Raw genomic sequence first — 20629 nt, 5'->3', positions numbered from 1 at the left:
GGACAAAAGTGGACACATATGTTGCTCTAAGTTAGTTTAGTACAACTTTTTACTGGCCAAATTGGCATAAATGGTGTACCTGGCTGGGAACGCCCCCTTTTGGAAAAAAAAAAACTGACCTAACAAAAAACCTAACTAACTCACTTATACTGGCGCAAATTAAATGGCCATATTTGCAACTAAAAAGATACACCAGAAAAATTAAGTTGCACCAAAAAAAACGGTGCAACGCATGGGGAAATTTGGGCCCATAATGTGGTCAGTTGACAGGAAGTGTGTTTTAACATATAATTCTTGTCCAGCATTGTAATAATGTAAAACAGCTCCTCTTCCTATCACAACACAGAACCATGTGGAAAATCTGGGGCAATTGTATTGCTATTAGTGGAAAATATAAACTCAGGTGGAAAAAAAGAGTAAGGTTTATCTTATTCTTCAGAAAGGTAAGTTTATACTAAAAACATTGTATGCCACTGGTTTGGATACATAAATAAGAGCAAAGTCTGCACAATCTGTATGGCCATCTGAACCTTGACTGCATGACAGTCACCAACACACTTGTTTCTTTCATAGCTAATTTTCTATATTTTCTTGTTTGAGCTTTAGTTTTCTTCCACTATATTCCCATTTTGACTTTACCACCATCATTAGGGCAGTTTAGCTTCACGTCCTATGAAAGGAAGCATTTTCAGAAAAAGACAAATGACGATACAAAGATGGGAGAAAAAGCAATGTGTGAGGACACAAAAAATCTGCAAAAGAACATAGACAGGCTAAGTGAGTTGGCAAAAATTTGGAAAGTATGAGGTCATGCACTTTGCCAGAAAAAAAAAATCAAAGAAGAGCAAGTTATTATTTAAATGGAGAAAGATTGCAAACTGCTGCAGTACAGTGGGACCTGGGGGTACTTGTGCATGAAACACAAAAAGTTAGTATGCAGGTACAGCAAGTGATCAGGAAGGCCAATGGTATCTTGGCCTTTATTGCAAATGGGATGGAGTATAAGAGCAGGGAAGTCTCGCTACAGTTGTACAGGGTATTGGTGAGGCCACACCTGAAATACTGCGTGCAGTTTTGGTTTCCATATTTACAAAAGGATATACTTGCTTTGGAGGCAGTTGAGAGAAGGTTCACTAGGTTGATTCTGGAGATGAGGGGGTTGACTTATGAGGAAAGGTTGAGTAGGTTGGGCCTCTACTCAATGGAATTCAGAAGAATGAGAGGTGATCTTATCGAAACGTATAAGATTATGAGGGGTCTTGACAAGGTGGATGCAGAGAGGATGTTTCCATTGAGAGGGGAGTCTAGAACTAGAGGGCATAATCTTAGAATAAGGGGCCATCCATTTAAAACTGAGATGAGGAGAAATTTATTTTCTCAGAGGGTTGTGCATCTGTGGAATTCGCTGCCTCAGAGCTGTGGAAGCTGGGACATTGAATAAATTTAAGACAGAAAGAGACAGTTTCTTAAACGATAAGGGAATAAGGGGTTATGGGGAGCAGGCAGGGAAGTGGACCCGAGTCCATGATTGGATCAGCCATGATCGTATTAAATGGCGGAGCAGGCTCTAGGGGCCATATGGCCTACTCCTGCTCCTAATGACATTAGACTCGAGTACTTTACTGGAAAATACAATGTCTAATCTTCTCCCATGACAGGAAAAGAGTTCTTCTGTTTAGAATATTCATGTATATTGATTCATGATTATTTCATACTTGAATCAAGATTGTAAATTTAAATGTTATGGATACATAAGGAATTCTAGACAAAGGTTCTAAATTAGAGGTAATTCAGAATATTAAAGTTTCAGGTTTGGATTGGGTATGCATACCTATGCAAAACTGTACTCGGTTTTCAAGGTATTTTTGTTTCACATAATTAAGGAGAACCACACTGTCACAAACATGCTAGACTTTATTTCTGAACTTGCTTCAAATACGTACTTCGATATTCATAATATAGTAACTTAATTTGTGTCCCTTGCATTATCAAGAAATAAAACCCCCAAAAAGCACCATATCGGAACTTGCTGACCAGCAGCTTTGAGGTTCTGTATAACATGCTGCATTGGTAGGTTGGGACCAATTTTCCCTCTAATTTTTTTTCCCGTGTGCGGTCCCTTTAACTGGCTGTGCGGCCCATTTAAATTTTCGCACATGCACGGTTTCTCCCATGTAAAAGCCGATGAGCGAGACCTTCAGACCAATGCACGGCCGTGCAACTTAACAGGAACGTTGGTTGGGGCTACTACTACGTACGGGTTTTTATGATCTTCCACTCTACAGTATTCAAGAAAAAACTGAATGCCCCAGTTTTTTCATGTAAGTCCATTCTTCCTAGTAGTATATTTTACAGAAAACATCTGATAATTTCAATAACGCACATATCACCTTTCATCCAGATGGAACTAGGTGACAAAACAAACTGTACAAGAACTTGCAATAATATGTTCAGTTATGTTCTTCGTGTCAATGCAAGTGGTATGTTCCTGATGAAAAATGTCCTTCGAGCTTGTGGGAAACATTGTTACAATCAGGTGTTTGGTTTGTTGAAGTACGCCTTATCAGGACTCACAGGAAAATAGGCTTCAGTTCTGTACAGATTGGGCAGCTCATAGGTTGAGTTCTGTTGGTTGGGGCAGCTGCGTTTTTTCTGCAACAGAAAAAAAAATCCAATAAGTGTGCTAAAGTTCAGAAAAAGTGATTAAAGAGAAGCAATAACTTGAATACAGCTGCCTTCATATGAATATATTGGTGACTTCCTCAGTGTATTGGTTTGCTACAAAAAAAAAGACTACCTCGGTGATAAAGATCAGTAGACCCAATAAAACAAAATCAAAACAAAAAAGTAGTCAATGGTACTACGGTACTAAGGGTGGACCAGGTACAATTTCACACTTTACACATTCTGACAAACTTAAGTCAAAGAACCAAATATTTATCCATTAATGTTGACAGTTGTGAGCAGGCAATCAAGGAACAGAATTTTTTTAAATTACTGAACAAAACTATATTTTCTGCTTTATGCATCAGCTTTGTGCTTTTACTTTTACTTTACTTACATTTAGAAATGAAGGTGCACTGATTGAATGTAGGAGTTTGCGAACAGTGTGAGACAAGTTTCCACAGTCCTTTTCTGCCTGAACCACTTGTTCCTCCAGTGTAGCTGCATTCTGTCCTACCATCTTCACAAAAGTCTGTAATAAAATTAGAATACCCACAAAATATTTATCTTTATGTCAAACCCAAGAACCTACCATTTTTTGCCCAAAAGCTGCACCTGACTTTATGCTGCATAAAAACGAAGATCCTTCTTGCAACACTAGAATGATTCTGGAAGATTTGTAAATGGGTGAAAGCACAAAAGCCCTGCAACAGCAATACAACAGATAAAAAATACACATCAGCCAGGAAATTTACAGCTGGACTAATACAACCTTGCATTGCTCTCATCTGCCTAGGTTTTCTGGGGATTCTGTCCAATTTAGCATCAGTAACTGGGTGGACAGGGTGCAGATTCATTACACCCACTCCATTATTTGCTGTCATTTCTGCCGAACAGCAAAACTGCTTGCCCAAAAGTAGGTGGGCACACGTAAACAAGGTTAATGATGTGGTAACTTGTATGCCTGAATAGACATAATTTCCATCTCATTTACACTGATTCATATTCATGCCAGTCTGAATCTTGCATTTAGGGTTGCTGGCCATTAACCTGAAGGCAGAAGTTAGAGGGACAAGCAAACATAGTTGAAGATGTAAAAACTTAATTTACATAATTTTTTGTTAGTATCTTTTGCTGTTGCCACCTCTTATCAACAAAAGCAGACATTGATGAGATTCAACAACGCCTCCAGTGCACCAGCGTCGCCTTAGGAAAAGAGTGTTTGAAGACCAGGCCCTCAAATCTACCACCAAGCTCATGGTCTACAGGGCTATAGTAATACCCGCCCTCCTGTATGGCTCAGAGACATGGACCATGTACAGTAGACACCTCAAGTCGCTGGAGAAATACCACCAACGATACCTCTGCAAGATCCTACAAATCCTCTGGGAGGACAGACGCACCAACATCCCCAGCATCGAAGCACTGACCACACTTGATCAGCTCTGCTAGGCAGGCCACATTGTCCGCAAGCTAGACACGAGACTCCCAAAGCAAGCGCTCTACTCGGACCTCCTTTATGGCAAACGAGCCAAAGGTGGACAGAGGAAACATTACAAGGACACCCTAAAAGCCTCCCTGATAAAGTGCAACATCCCCATTTACACCTGGGAGTCCCTGGCCAAAGACCGTCCGAAGTGAAGGAAGAGCATCCGGGAGGGCGCTGAGCGCCTCGCGTCTCATCGCTGAGTGCATGCAGAAAACAAGCGCAGGCAGCGAAAAGAAAGTGCGGCAAACCTGTCCCACCCTCCTTTACCCTCAATGACTGTCTGTCCCACCTGTGGCAGGGATTGTGGTTCTCGTATTGGACTGCTCAGCCACCTAAGGACTCATTCTAAGAGTGGAAGCAAGTCTTCCTTGATTCTGAGGGACTGCCTATGATGAGCAACCATCACCTTTACAGACACAAAAATGGGTTTCCCATTGGGAATTATAACTTTGTTCTTGGAAGAGGGGGGGGAAAAGAGCAGGAGGGACGAGACAGGTGCCGGGCTTTGAGGCTGCACCTGGCACCAACTTGCTGTTATCACCAAATCAGAAAATACAAGTAGGAGAACTGTTGGATTATAAATAAATCGATGATGAAAGCCACACAAACCAAGAAAGGTCCCAGGTTCAATCTCCAGTCTGTGCAAAGTTAATTGATGTCACCCAGGTAGCAGTCAGTGTACAACAACTGGCTTCAGCTCCCAAGCTACAACATTTATATAGCGCCTTTAACATAGTAAAACGTCCCAAGGCGCCTCACAGGAGTGTTATGACAAATAGGGGAACAAGGGTCAGGATCTCAATTCTGATCACAAGTTTCAATAGTCTACAGACACAAAACGTCTCATTAATTTCCTGTTTTTCCAATCCATTTTACTACGGTAGTGTGTGAGTAAGTGTGTGTGAGCGAGGGAGCACGCGCGCAAGAGAGTGAGAGTAGTGTTATAGTGCCTCTGTAGAGAGAGATCGCGCGAGAAAATGAATGAACAAAGACTGAAAATAAAGGATCAAAATATCACATCTTAAAAGATTGAAGGAGTTATTTTTACAAAAAGGTAGCTTCTGTTTAGCCTTGCAAACTTAAAATTAGAAACTTGTTTGATTGCTAACAAGAACATTAACAGGCAATAGGAGGAAACTAGGAGAGTTACTACAGTTCTTAAATAAAATTGTACTTGTGTCTTACCTTTATAGCAACAGACAATAAGATGTGAAATAAATTCTGAAAACTTCTTGACATTAGTTACTTTGGGGGGTGGGGCAGGGGAGGTGGCTGAAGAGGAAAGTGAAATTCCTCTTAACAAAACAGAGAATACCTATTCTTGTCTATTATTAAATGGCCCTCTAACAATGCTCAGCTTTAAAAAGTGTGCTTTGCCAACTGCAGTCAGCGACCAGGATTTTTTTTTAAATATAAAGAGAGCTTAGCAAACACCATAGAATGAATTACTTGACTCCACATTTGTTACTCCCCCATTTCAGTGCCTACTCCCAATAACATTTTATTTAATTTGTGTACTTCAATCACATGGGCAGTACCCAAACCTTCCCATCCTTTCAAAATCTTAAATGACTGCCCAGTGGGAGAGAAGGAAATTACCAAAATAAATTTTACAGGGAATTACCACTGAATTCTAGGAGTGCCAAATTCTGTTTCAGGCACTCCTGTTATTACACATCACAAGGGCAGGAACTGGGGAATATCTGCAGTCATCCTGACATGAGAAAATATTTGAATTATTAAAAATAAACATTTATTTATGCAATTTGGATTCACTACATTGAGGGATGTGAGCACTAGGCAATGGGACATTTCCAATGTAGGCACCTTGTATGAGCACCTAGAATTTCCAGGTTAGACACAACAGACAGATGCAAGTTAGCAGATGCAGTAACCAGAGGAAGTGTGAAAATCCCTCTAATGTGCTGCAATCTCAGAATATTTGTCCTTCTCCACTGTGGAATTTTCCATTTCCCACACAAACTGGAGGAGTGGCCAGAACCAGATTGCACCTTGATGCCAAATCAGAGGCACTTTTATTTCATTTCACACAATTACTTCATTTCAACAGACAAAGATGTCCATCAGTCTGGGCTGGATTCAAATCCATATACATAGGTGAAAGGCTAGTGCTATGTCACCTAGTTCCCACCACCCTCATAAAAAGTAACTTCATAAACTGAATTCATAGATTTGCAACCATTGCCTAAGGAAGGGATGGCTCACAAATACAGCTTTTATTTGTGAGCCTTCTTGTGAACCTGAGGGGGTTCGATCCCCGATACCGGGGTGGGTGGGTGTTCCGGGGGAAAGCACTCCTGCTCCAAGCAGTGCTGTGAAGGCACTTACTTTCTCCCTGATGCTGTTCTCACTTCACTTCAGCTGCCGGGTTTCCCGAGGCCTGGGAATCCTGGCCGGACCCTGTAAAAACTGCAAAGCAGGTTAAATCAGATGCTGCCCGCCCCTTTCCCACCCCCTTAAAACAATTTTCACATCTGACCCAAAACCAGTCCACCCATATTTGTGTGTTAAAGTTCAGCCCATGATCTCTCAAGCATTCACATAATGGGTACAAGAGGATGGAATGACATCCTCCTGCTGATGGCTAAGGCAATCTTGGACTTTGGTTAAGAACTTTGGATGAAGGCTGAGAAAATGTGATCATATCAAACCTTGCTGCTTGATTACCAGTGCTGGAGTTCACTGATTTTTCTAGCCAAAGCTAGTGCTATCAGTGGAATCATCCATATAAGAAATGCCATCAACAATGCATAGGTTCAGAGGAATGTTCTTAAGTTATATTAAGTATCAGCTTCAAAGCAAAAAGAGAGGTTTCAGGAAAATGAGTTAGATAAGATTCCCAAGCTCCTTCCATAAACTGATAAAGGAATGTTTTCCAAGACAACCTTCTAGAGAAGAATGGTGGAAAATAATGTTCGCAGCTTAGTTTCAAATGCTGGAGTCATTCCAAAACTCAACCAATCTCACATTATAGTAGATTCAATTTTTTGGATGAATACCAGAAAACACATTTGCTCCATTTTGCATTCTATGTTTTATCAAAAGAACATTTCCTAGAAGAAACTAAAAATTCCACTTCTAACAAGGTTATCACTTTCTTAGCAGTCATTCCTTTACAATAGGTAGGCAATTCAAGAGAACTGAATCCAGAGAAAAATATGACCTAATCAATGGGATTGCAGATTCTTCCTACAGATCAGTGAGATTGACATAGAGCTCCATATTAAAATGGCTGACAACCATAGTTTCACAGGACATGACTGTAATTCTACAAAAACAGTCAACAACTTCATTTATTCAATGCTGTGTGAATTGGAGGAAATTGGGGAGTGGGGGGTTGGGTGGTGGGGAGCATAGAAATGCAGGATGGTATTTTAAGCAAGACGTCTCATCTATACATGCGCAAAATGGAAAGGAAAGGGAGACAGGTTAATGAGGTTTAAAGACAGCAACTCGGGAGGTGAATACTAAATTGAAAATATTAACATTTAAAGTTATACAAAGTGAGTGCTAAAAATATAATGAAAGGTACGTTATTTAAGTGAAGGAGGTAGGGGAATAAAAAATGAAAGGGTATTAGGAAAGAAAAAATATCAACGTATGGGCAAATTACACAGTATAACTTTAAGAAAAGCATATTGCAGTGAGCCAATATTAAAATGGTAAATGTAGACTGTATTGTAGACAAAATTTAACAGTGTGATTCCATTTAGTTTGAAGATTTTAATTAACAAAATATAATTAGAAACCGCAGAAGTAATTTAATAATAAAGGTCAGGGATCCTAGGACTGGTCATAAGTGTCCAATCAAACCTATTACCACTCATGACTATGCTCAGTTTCTTATTATCTACCCAATTTATTATCCAGACTATAATGGTGTCCTGTTTTGGCCCTTACCAGGGGGCTTTGAAGCATTTGAAAGGAGTCAAAGAGTGCAATGACGAGATCAAATCTTAGAAAACAATTTTAAAAGTTGCTTCTTCCCAATATTTTTTCTTAAAATGAAAAGTCACCAATGAAAAGTTAGCATTCATATTCAACTCCATGTCGTCCGTGAACTGAAACTTGACCTTATGTGTAAAGTAACGAACAGTGCGCCACGGGGCGAACAATAACCCTTTGATGTACGCACTGGAAATGGTACAGGTTGCACCATATCCCTTTGATCTTATCGAATTACCAGTAAACACCATGCTGACAGACCATATAATTCATGCTAAAAACTGTGAATGAGATTTATTAAGAAATACTAAATAGGACCAAGTTCAGATTAGCAGATTAGATAAAGTTCCATGTTTAAAGTTTGAACAGCTCTTTTCAGTGACTTTTGACCACAAGTCTGCAATGAAAAACTTTTGAGAATTGAACTGTAAAGCTTCGGTAAGCCCCCCCAAATCATATAAATGGCACATTATAGGAAGCTGAAGATCATGGGCATCAGACTGGTAATATGCCTGTTTTTACTTCTAATGTCAAAACTGGCACAAGGATTTTAAAAATGTACCCTTCACAATTAACCAAAATAATTTCAAAGGCACAAGCAACAGGTTGTAAAAACGGGGAACTGAAAGCCCAGTGACTAATATTAACTAGTTCGGTCACCTGGGTGGGATTTGCACATCCTAATGAGTGTTCACCAGTGCAAGCAGTTTGACCCTAAACAATCACATCCATCCGATAAGAAACTATCCATTCATAACTTGATCGGCAATCAAAAGTTTTCAGTCAGGAGTCAATGCTTAAGGTAAGTTAACATTGTGATCCTTGTAGATCGTGACGTGCAGTCATCTGTATCCAGAGAGGCAGATTACATTTCTGCCAGAAAACAGTAACAGAAACCATTATAAATGAAAATATAAAAATATGAAAATGTTGCAACTTGAAACTAGACAGATCCTACGTCAGCCAGGGTGTTTTCATTGGGGAGAAAAGGGGAAACTGCTGGGGAAGGCAAGTAGGGTGGAGAGAGAGTACAATATCAAAATAATGGATTAATTAATAAGGCGGAAGTAAAAAAGTTTACGGTACAGGATTAGAAGACAGGAATATAGCTAAAGGAGTTACAAAGCAGAACAGCCGAGTGATCTTAAACAACTTTTAGATTCTTACTATGATTAGCCATTACTACAATTATACAATTGCTTTACTCAAAGAACTTAAATGTAGAACAGACTAAATAAAAATCACAAATCATTGTCAGAATTCTGAGGTAAGCTTTTTAACATTTACATTTTCTTCTTCAACCTAACCTTCCATATTTTTCTTTAACCAATGTGTCACTGTGCATGCTCCTTGAATCAAGTGACTGGGGCAGTGTAAACTGCAGAATTTCCACAATACTATTTTGTAACTGAGTCACATCGTCTGCTATCCAAATGAGGTAACCAAATAGTACAGAGCACCTCACTAAAGTGTAATGATCCATCTACAAACACTACGCAAGAACTTGAAAAGCTCATGTCATGGCACAGCTCAACCATGTCACCGCACCATCACCTGAGGTCTATTTTATATTTAGACATTTGAGATTCAGAACTTTAATTTCATAAGTTGTGGCAAATGCAATTAAATGTGTTACAAACCTCCATCTTATCAATCTTTGCATACACTTTCTTCATTTCCAATGCCTTGTCCTTTATTTTTGGAACATTTTCATCCAAAATCTGTGAAGAGTCATTTCGAATCTGTAAGAAATTGAAAACTTTAGTTACCGTATTCAATTAATTTAGCCACTCGGAATATTTGTACGGAATTACTTTATTCCTCTTAAGTATTTTCTTCCCTAGTCACTCCCTTCACTCAAATTATGCCCCAAGAACTATCAAAGCAGCCCGTTACAGATAAATATACACCCCTTCATGACCAGCTAACCCTATTTCACATATAAATGGAACACATTATGGCATCCTCTCCAAGCAGATAACACAATCCAGATTTGCTGCTTAACTGATCAGACAGTTGTTCCTGAAAACTAGTAAGAGCAGCTCTGTCATTTTATTCTCTGCTAAGCACAAGAGGGTTATTGACAGAATTAAGACAGAATCACAGACAAAGTTAATGAAATTTAAGGAAATGCTTACATTTACACACATTGCCACTTTGTATCAGCCTGCAGAATACAACTGCCCTGATTTTGAATAACTATGGCAAACAGCATTACCATGGAGTAAATCGGACAGCAATTTCCGGCGACTGTACATGCGTAGTTAAACATGGAAATCAGGAAGTTGCTGTCCAAGTTGTCCTGCTCCTCTACAAGCTTCGTTATACCGGTACCTCGCCGTAAGATTCAGCATTCACATACCTGCAACAGCATGAAGTTGCAGTACTTACCCATTAAATACACCAGGAAAAGTTAGGGCTTGTCCACTGAAGTACAAGTGAATTTTTAATGGTGTGGCAAGTCTTAATTACTGCTAAACAACTTCTCTGGTACTAAAAATTTAATTTTATAAGTGTGGAGTCTCATTCCTTCAGATTTTAATTATTCGAGATTTTTTAAAAAACTTTTTGGCCCCAAGTTTGGGCTCGCGCCGAAAACGGCGCACCTCTGAGCTGGACGCCTGTTCTTCGCGCCTAAAAGTGCGTTTAAAAAAAACTCCGAGATTCTCCGGCTCCTCGGAGCTCTAACTCTGCTTGGCACAGCGCACACTTCTCAGCGGGGGGCGGAGCCAAACACTCGCGCCGATTCTGGAAATAGTGGGGGGCGGGTCCAATTTAAATGAGCCCTTCGTGGTGCCGGCAACCCTGCGCGTGCGCGTTGGAGCATGCGCGCACGCGCAGTATCAAACAAACATTGGCACTCGGCCATTTTTAAAAGGACTGGAGAAAAAGTGAAGATTTGTTTCTTGGTCCCCTTCAAAGGCTTGTAATTTAATTTTTGTGATATTTCTGTGTGAGGGAGTGCTTTTAGCAGCTCTGCTGAATAAATCACCTGCGAAATCAGTGAGTTCAGCTTTTCAATGCTAAACTTGCAGAACTGGTGCTGCATTGGTGCATGCAAATTAAGGACTGTGTGTTGTGAGAAATAAGAGTGCCAATTCAACTTTGCAATGGATCAACGTCCACCAAGAACAAAGAATTTCTTGCATGAGGAAGTAGAGATATTAGTCAACGTAATTGAGCAGAGATGGCAGGAGCTAGATACCAGCAACAAAGGTCGCATAAAAGTGCCACCTAAAGAAATGAAGAAAAGCTGGAACCAAGTTGCAGAAGATTACTGCGCAGTGGTGCATACCATGAGATCTGGAAGCCAGTGTAAAAAGAAATGGCACGACCTTGGTCAAGTAGTTAGTGTAAGTAATATTTCCCATTTTTAATTTAATGGTAATTGTAACCTGGCTATCTGTATGTCCCACCTTGCAGACTGACACACTCTGTAAAAAGTTATATTTTACTCTTTGCAGAAGAAATTGGCCCACAACAAAAGGGAGGCAACTCGTACAGGAGGAGGCGTATCCACTGACACCCTTGGAACAAAGGGTAGCTGCTATGATGAGTCGGACATGGAGAAAAGCAATCGGTACAGCACAAGCTGGGCCCGCACGCGAGGAAGAGGGTAAGTCCTGAAAATGCATCATGGCCCTTTAAATCAACCTGCTGCCTGGCCTGTGAGAGTACTCATGCCACCCATCCGGCCCCCTCCCTTGCTGTTAAGCATTTGACTGTTCTGATGTATTTTCCAGAACACCACGACGACGACGACGCCAACCCTGAGGATCCTGAGGGTACAGAACAAGAACCAGTACAACCAGCTGCGGACGATCCAGACTGGATGACGGCAGTGATGACTGAAATGTCTGCAGGGGAGAGAGCTTCCAATTTAATGTTTATGAGCCCCCATCAGGGGGCATCAGAGTTTCAACCCCTAGCATAGGTCTTGGTTCCACCTGCCATGGTTTCGCTTCCAATGTTGCGGGTCCCAGTGGTGCTGCTGGTATAATGCAGCATTCTACAGTCAGTGCACTACCATCCAAGCCTGCGCCTCCCTCTCGCAAAGGTTCTGGTTCCACCAACTATGGTTTTGATTCCGACGCTTTGGGTCAGAGTGTTGCTGCTAATATCATGGAGCAGTTTACACCCATTCGTCCAACATCCCAGCCCATGGCTCGCACTCGAGTGCTGTCGTCTGGAACACCGAGCGTCCTACCGTTCCAGCCCGAGCCTCTCCCTCTAGTTTTGCCGTCTGCAACACAGAGCGTCCCACAGTCCCAGCCCGCGCCTCCCTGTGTAGTGGTGCCGCTTGCAACACCGAGCATCCCACCGTCCGTGCCCGCGCCTCCCAGTGTAGTGGTGCCACAAGGCAGACCCAGGCAGAGGAGGAGGAGGTTGGAGACACGCTCTCTTGAGATGCAGCGTGCAACAAATGCAATTCAGGTTGTGGCATTGGGTATGGAGACCAATGAGCTTACACGATCACTCATCGGTGGCGTCAGTGCAGTAGGTGAAGAGTTGACGGTCCTGACGGGAGAAATAGCAGTAATGACACGGGAACTTAGGGAGGGAATGTCCGAGGGAGTGCAATCAACGGCACAGGCCGTCAGGGAGGGCATGCAAGTGTCGGCACAGGCCGTCAGGGAGGGCCTGGTTGAGGTAGCTGCTGCAATAAGGGCACACAGCCCAGCTAATCAAATGAGGAAGTGAACATTCACTGAGATATGGTTGAGACATGGTTGCAGCCTTTCTTTACTGCTTTTGTTCTTGTTCTTGATGAGCTGTAGTAGCATTTTTCAAATTGAAATTGTTTTGTAACTTTACAACTTAAGGGATCTTATGGTTTTTAAGTGATCTTATAGTGTAAATGCTCTCACATTTTTTTGTATCTTATTTAATTTTGCACCTAAAAAGTGATCCTGAAATTTAACTGTTCTTCAGAGTGTAAGATTTTTCACAATGAAACTGTTTTGTAACTTTACAACATATGTGATCTCAGGGTTTTCAAGTGATCTTAGTGTAAATGCTCTCACATTCTGTAAATTATTTAATTTTGCATCTAAAAAGTGATCTTGAAGTGTAAGTGATCTTAGAGTGTAAAATTTTTCACACAAAAAGTGTTTTGTAACTTTACAAGTTTTTAAGTGATCTTCAAGAGTCATATTGAAAAGTATAGTTTGATACAACAAATATTTTATTAGAGTGACGTTAACTTTTCAATAAAATATTTTTTCATTAAAACTGTTTCATGTTCCATTAACACAACACAACGTAGGAACAACTGCAAAGAATAAACATGTCCATATCGCAGAGCCCTCCGGCATCAGTAGTTGAAGCGTTCACGGATGAGCTGCTGGCGCAAGGCTCAAGCAATCGTTAAAGGGGCACGATGGACGACCCTCCTCCGACCTTGTGCTTCGGCATCAGGCACTTGCATGCTTTCCTAATTGTCGTTATCATCCACATCCTGGTCTTCCGTAATACTATCATCATGCACTGGACCCTCACGTGGGTCTTCTGGTTCCACTACCAGCTCCTGCTGCCTCATGATGGCTAAGTTATGAAGCATGCAGCACACAACAGTGAAGTGACCGACAATCTGAGGAGAGTATAGCAAGTGTCCTCCGGAATGGTCCAGGCATCGGAATCGCTGTTTCAAGATGCCAATGGCCCTCTCAATGATACTGCGCGTCGCAATGTGCGCCATGTTGTATTGACGGTCAGCTTCTGTCCGTGTCACGCGTCGGGGTGTCATGAGCCAGGTGGTCAGGCCATACCCTTTGTCTCCCAGTAGCCAGCTCTGCCCTTCTGGCTGCTGCTCAAACATGTCAGATAGAACGCTGTTCCGTAGGATGAACGCATCGTGGGTGCTGCCAGGGTATCTCGCATCGACTGACATGATGCGCTGCTTGTCGTCACACACGAGCTGTACATTGATAGAGTGGAAACTTTCCTATTTCGGTACTGCTCAGATTCCTCCACAGGTGCTCGCAAGGCTATGTGGGTACAATCAATGCAGCCCTGTACCTTTGGGAAGCCGGCAATCCTGAAGAAGCCCACAGCCCTCACATGGATCGCTTGTGCGGTCATTGGGAAATTGATGAAGTCATTCCTTCGCGCATACAGTGCAGCCGTGACCTGGTAAACACAGGCATGTATTGCACTTTGAGAGATGGCACATACATCTCCAGTTGTAGCCTGAAACGATCCCGAGGCATAGAAAGAAAGTGCAGCGGTTACCTTCACTTCAACAGACAAGGCAGTTGGCGTTCTGCTTCTGGCCTGCAAATCTGCTCTCACCATATCACAGATCTCAGTGACAACTTCTCTGCGAAAACGCAGCCTTTTCACACAATCAGCCTCGCTCATGTCCAGGTACGAGCGCCTGGTTCGATATTGTCGACGTGGGTAAGGTCTCCTGCCCATCAACCTACGACGTTCCTGGTGCGGTGAGCTCTAAATCAATTCTCTCCTATGTAGTGAATTGATGGCGAACCATAATACGTGGTGTTGACAATGCAGCACCCATTCTGCTAATTTAAGTATAAAACTGTCTATGTGGCTGCCTCTCCCTGTCCAAATGGCCTCAGTCCCCCTCACAGCTCGAAGGCTGCTGCTGTATCTTCGGCTGCCATCGAGCCACTGACGCCGCACCTAAAGCGTGGCCGAATGGCCTCAAGCACCATAAAGAGCTGCGTGTGTCAGGTGTTGATTCTTCGGCTGCCGGCCAGCCACTGACGCCGCTGATATCCTATGGCTGAATGGCCTCACGTCCGTCCGCTGCTGATTCTTTGGCTGCCGGCCAGCCACTGTCGCCGCCTCTAAAGCGTGGCCGAATGGCCTCAAGAACCTTAATGAGCTGCGTGTGTCCTGCGTTGATTCTTCGGCTGCCGGCCAGCCACTGACGCCGCTGATATCTCATGGCCGAATGGCCTCGAGTCCGTCCGGTGTTGCTTCTTCGTGGCCAGCCACGAAGAGAATGAAGGCCTGCCTCAAGCACCGCAGCTTAGCTCGAAGGCTGCTTGCTGCCGCTGCCGTCGAGACACTGATGCCACACCCCTGCCTGTCTCCAACATGAAAGGCCTGCCTGAAGCACTTTCACACAGGTAGGAACTATGGTTTATTTAATCTTTTCTTTGCTTATAAATTTTTATTCAGGTTGGATTTATTTGTATAATATTTGTATAAATATAACTAAGGATTGATTGTAGAATTTAATGACTTCCCTTCCTTTCCTCCCCACGCCTAATTTGTAACCTATGCCTGCTTTTCTAAAGTGTAGACAAGGTTTTTTCGAGCGTACAAAAATCTTCACTTACTCCATTCTAAGTTAGTTTGGAGTAAGTTTTCACTACCGAAACTTTGAAAACAGGCGCAAGTGGCCGGACACGCCCCCTTTTGAAAAAAAAATTCTGTTCCAAAGTGAAACTGTTCTAACTGACTAGAACTGGAGCAAACTAAATGCCGAGAATTCCGATTTCTAAGATACTCCGTTCTACACCAGTTGCTCCTAAAAATCAGGACCAACCGAGGCCGAAACTTGGGGCCTTTATTTTTGTCTCTTCAATCTCAATCCCATCTTTCTTTCCCTCTATTTTGATTTCCCTCTTTATATGATTTTACATTGAACTAAATATTCTAACTTACACTTCCTGGTTTAGACACTGTGTGTCTCTGTAAGGATTCTTCAACTTAATTGGTTAAGAAGACACGCCATTGCTTATCCTGTTTAAACAGGTCCCAGATCCCTGTAGAGGGCGCCACATTGTCTGACTGTTTGATAACTGCAAATCGCAGTGTAAAAGCCAACAGAAATTCTGCGGGCAAGTATAATGTACGGCGAGCCGTGTTTATTTACCACTGACCGCAAGATTCGGGCCAACACATATCGGGCTGAATTTTCGCCACCATTCTGTGCCATTTTTTTGCCCTACGCTGTTCTTTTTGGAGCAGATTAAAATCTGCAAGTTTTGCCAAAGTTTCTGCACCATCCTAAATTACTTATGGCTGATTTTTTTAGTTCACGATTTTTGACGTCACTGGGGGTGCCGGCTGCGCCATTTCTGGCCATTTAAGCAAGTTTGGCTAAGTAGGAGTTTCTCAAAAATGGTGCAGTGCACCATTCTAAAAAACCTTACCTGCACAAGAGAAAATCAGCGCAGAGAAGACGCCATTGTTTTAGCCGAGCTGAAGGCACGGCACCGGGGGTGGGGGGGGCCTTTCGGCCTGGGATAGAAGTGGCCGGTGCAGGGGCCTTTTGGCCCGGGATAGAAGCAGCCGGTGCAGGGGTCTTTGGGTCCAGGATAGAAGCAACAGGCACCGGGTGTGGGGGCCATCATGGGGTCATGGTTGAGTTTACAAAAGAGACAAATCAATTTTTTTAAATTAGGCTCTTGGAATGCTTACACCTGTTTTGAAAATTGAAGTTCTTGGGGAGGGAAAAATCAGCAATGACACTACAGGATAAATTCGGTGTCCCTCGTTACCCTGGCAACCTCAGTTTTTTGGCGCAGACCTTAAGCTCCACCCACAGAGCTTAAGGACAATCTGTGCCGCTCCAAAATGAAAGTTTATTCCAGCGAAACTTTTTTTTTGGCGCAGTCGGCCACTAATAAATCGGATGTATCTCTGCAACTGCACTAAAAATCAGCCATGTGGAAAATTGGCCCCATAAACCCTAAACTGCAATTATGTTTTGTGCCAAGATGCTTTACAGGTCAGCTATCTAGGTATGTGCACACTCTGGTTTATTATGCAGATAACATTATAAAAATTTATCAGATCAACCAACCAAATTTATTTTTCACATCAAAAATGTCAAAAAGTTGGAATATGCTGTAGAAAAGACCATCCGTCAGCTCAAGAACAACAAGGCAGAAGATGAAATCCTCGCTGAGGCACTAAAGTATGGCGGAGAGGCATTATTGGCTCGAATCATGACCTCATTTCTCTCATTTGGAAGGAGGAGTGCATGCCTGGAGATCTCAGAGATGCCGTAATTGTGACCATCTTTAAAAAAGGGAATGTCTGACTGCGGCAACTACAGAGGGATCTCCCTCTTGTCGTCCATTGGGAAAGTCATCGCTAGACTCCTCTTCAACCGTCTTCCCCCTATGGCTGAGGAGCTCCTCCCAGAGTCACGGTGCGGATTCTGTCCGCAACGGGGCGACAACTACAAGAGAAATGCAGGAAACAGCACCAACATGGCCTTCTTTGACCTCACTAAGGCCTTGACACCGTTAACGGCGAGGGACTATGGAGCATCCTCCTCCATTTCGGCTGCCCCCAAAAGTTTGTCACCATCTTCCTTGAGGAAGAGAGTATTCGAGGATCAAGTCCTCAAATCCGGCACCAAGCTTATGGTCGACAGGGCTGTGGTGATACGCGCCCTCCTGTATGGCTCAGAGACGTGGACCATATACAGCAAACATCTTAAATCGCTGGAGAAATACCACCATGGATGTCGCCGCAAGATCTTGCAAATACCTTGGGATGATAGACGCACTATCAGTGTTCTCGATCAGGCCAACATCCCCATCATCGAAGCACTGACCACACTCGACCAGCTCCATTGGGTGGGCCACATTGTCCGCATGCCCGACACAAGACTCCCAAAGCAAGTGCGCTACTCGGAGTTCATACATGGCAAGCGAGCCCCAGGAGGGCAGAGGAAACGGTTCAAGGGCACCCTCAAAGCCTCCTTGATAAAGTGCAACATCCCCACCAACACCTGCGAGTCCCTGGCCAAAGACCGTAATAAGTGGAGAAAGAGCATCCGGGAGGGTGCTGAGCACTTGAGTCTCGTCACCGAGAGCATGCAGAAAGCAAGCGCAGGCAGCGGAAGGACCGTGCGGCAAACCAGACTCCCCACCCATCCTTTCCTTCTATGATTGTCACAGGAGGGACAGACTGTGACTGTAAGTTCCATATTGGACTGTACAGTCACCTGAGAAGTCACTTTTAGGACGGATGGAGATGATGATCATGATGTGTACTTGTAACTAGAAAGTTACAGCATAAGAACATAAGAAATAGGAGCAGGAGTAGGCCATATGGCCCCTCAAGCCTGCTCCGCCATTTAATACGATCATGGCTGATCCGACCATGGACTCAGGTGCACTTACCTGCCCGCTCCCCATAACCCCTTATCAGATAAGAAGCTGTCGATCCCCGTCTTAAATTTATTCAATGTCCCAGCTTCCACAGTTCTCTGAAGCAGTGAATTCCACAGATTTACGACCCTCTGAGAGAAGAAATTCCTCCTCATCTCAGTTTTAAATGGGTGGCCCCTTATTCTAAGATCATGCTCTCTAGTTCTAGTCTTCCCCATCAGTGGAAACATCCTCTCTGCATCCACCTTGTCAAGCCTCCTCAATCTTATACGTTTCGATAAGATCACCTCTCATTCTTCTGAATTCCAATAAGTAGAGGCCCAACCTTCTCAACCTATCTTCATAAGTCAACCCCCTCATCTCCAGAATCAACCGAGTGAACCTTCTCTGAACTGTCTCCAAAGCAAGTATATCCTTTTGTAAATATGGAAACCAGTAATCCAGGTGTGGTCTCACCAATACCTTATATAGCTGTAGCAAGACTTCCCTGCTTTTACATTCCAACCCCTTTGCAATAAAGGCCAATAGAATCACTTGCTGTACCTGCATACTAATCTTCTGTGGCTCATGAACAAGTACCCTAGGTCCCACTGTACTGCAGCACTTTGACATTTTTCTCCATTTAAATAATAACTTGCTCTTTGATACTTTTTTCTGCCAAAGTGCATGACCCCACACTTTCCAACATTATACTCCATCTGCCAAATGTTTGCCCACTCACTTAGCCTATCTATGTCCTTTTGCAAATTTTGTGTGTCCTCCTCACACATTACTTTTCCTCCCTTTGTATCATCAGCAAACTTGGCTACATTGCACTCGGTCCCTTCTTCCAAGTCGTTAATATAGATTGTAAATAGTTGGGGTCCCAACAGTGATCCCTGAGGCCACTCATTAGTTAATAATTGCCAACCAGAGAATGAACCATTTTTCCCGACTCTCTGTTTTCTGATAGTTAGCCAATTCTCTACCCATGTTAATATATTATCCCCAACCCCGTGAACTTTAATCTTGTGTAGTAACCTTTTATGTGGCACCTTGTCAAATGCCTTCTGGAAGTCCAAATACACCACATCCACTGGTTCCCTTTTATCCACCCTGTTCATTACATCCTCAAAGAATTCCAGCAAATTTGTCAAACATGACTTCCCCTTCATAAATCCATGCCGACTCTGCCTGACCGAATTATGCTTTTCCAAATGTCCTGCTACTGCTTCTTTAATAATGGACTCCAACATTTTCCCAACCACAGATGTTAGGTTAACTGGTCTATAGTTTCCTGCTTTTTGTCTGCCTCCTTTTTTTAAATAGGGACATTACATTTGCAGTTTTCCAATCTGCTGGAATCTCCCCAGAATCAAGGGAATTTTGTAGCAAAAACTGCTGAAAATGAGATACAATGCTAGGTTGTGTGAAGTCCCAGACAGCAGAACAAACTACATACGCTGCCATGATCTGAATACAATTTTCACCTTTTTAAAAAAAAATGTGCTCCATGAACTAGTTGTGTACTGCGCTTAAAAAGAAATACAGTAATTCTTACCATGTCAAGCATTCCACAAAATTCATCCAGTCTGATTAACATTTCTTCAATGCTATCATCAAGTTCCTTAGCCTACACAAGGAAAAACACAAGACACTGTTTGAGCCAACTTTGAAAAATGGATACCTGACCCATACATAGATTTTCAATATCCTAACCACTTTCCATTCTAGTCCAGGGTACGGTTTTCTCAATAGGTTAATGGTTTCATATTCTGGATATTAAAAAAGAACTCTACCTGCATAGTACATAGATCTTAAACAAAGGCCATCCCTCCAACAAAGATGCTCAAGATATTTTCCATCTCTTAGTCACAAGAACCATCCTGTTGGATTTGAAACAGGATGAAATATGGGGATCCTTGTGGATTCAACTCCCAATGCAGGGTTTGAGCACATAATCTAGGGTATGCCTTCAGTACAGTACCGAGGGTGTGCTGTATTGTCATGAGATGGTGACCTTCAAATGAGACATTAACTCAAAACTTTGTCTGTCTATTTGGGTGTGTGTAAAAGATCCCGTGGCACAATTGAAAAAAAAAGCGTGAAGTTCTGTGTGTTTTAGCCAACATCACCAAACCAGATTAACTGATTTTATCTAATTTGCTGCTCGCTCAACCTTGCTGTGCGCAAATCTTTACATAAGTAGCAGTAATTACACTTCAAAAGTAGTTAATGGCTGTAAAAACCTTTAGGACAGGGTGTGATAAGGTGCTAAATAAATGCAAGTCTTTTTTTCCATTAATTTTAATTTAAACTCCAATTTTGTTAACTTTAACCTTACAACAAATTGGTCCAAGTGTGCAGTGCAAAAACAGATTTACAGCACGGAGTTAAAAGTAATCCATCAGTATTCCAGGTATATTAA

General features: G+C 42.6%; 1 protein-coding gene across 1 annotated transcript in view; it reads right to left on the bottom strand.

The window, feature by feature from the left end:
* Positions 1–1795: 1795 nt before the first annotated feature.
* The window catches only part of LOC139277009 (biogenesis of lysosome-related organelles complex 1 subunit 4-like), a 35356-nt gene continuing 16522 nt past the window's right edge, over positions 1796–20629 (bottom strand). The window contains exons 2-5 of the mRNA XM_070895011.1: positions 19763–19834; positions 9760–9861; positions 3062–3196; positions 1796–2652 (exon numbers count right to left, since the gene is read on the bottom strand). Of these exons, the coding sequence (XP_070751112.1) occupies positions 2533–2652; positions 3062–3196; positions 9760–9861; positions 19763–19834 (429 nt within the window). The 3' untranslated portion in view covers positions 1796–2532. The remainder of the gene's footprint in view (positions 2653–3061; positions 3197–9759; positions 9862–19762; positions 19835–20629) is intronic.

The sequence above is a fragment of the Pristiophorus japonicus genome, chromosome 12 (assembly GCF_044704955.1).
Source record: "Pristiophorus japonicus isolate sPriJap1 chromosome 12, sPriJap1.hap1, whole genome shotgun sequence".
In the NCBI taxonomy this organism is placed as follows: Eukaryota; Metazoa; Chordata; class Chondrichthyes; family Pristiophoridae; genus Pristiophorus; species Pristiophorus japonicus.
This window is presented reverse-complemented; position numbering and strand designations above follow the sequence as displayed.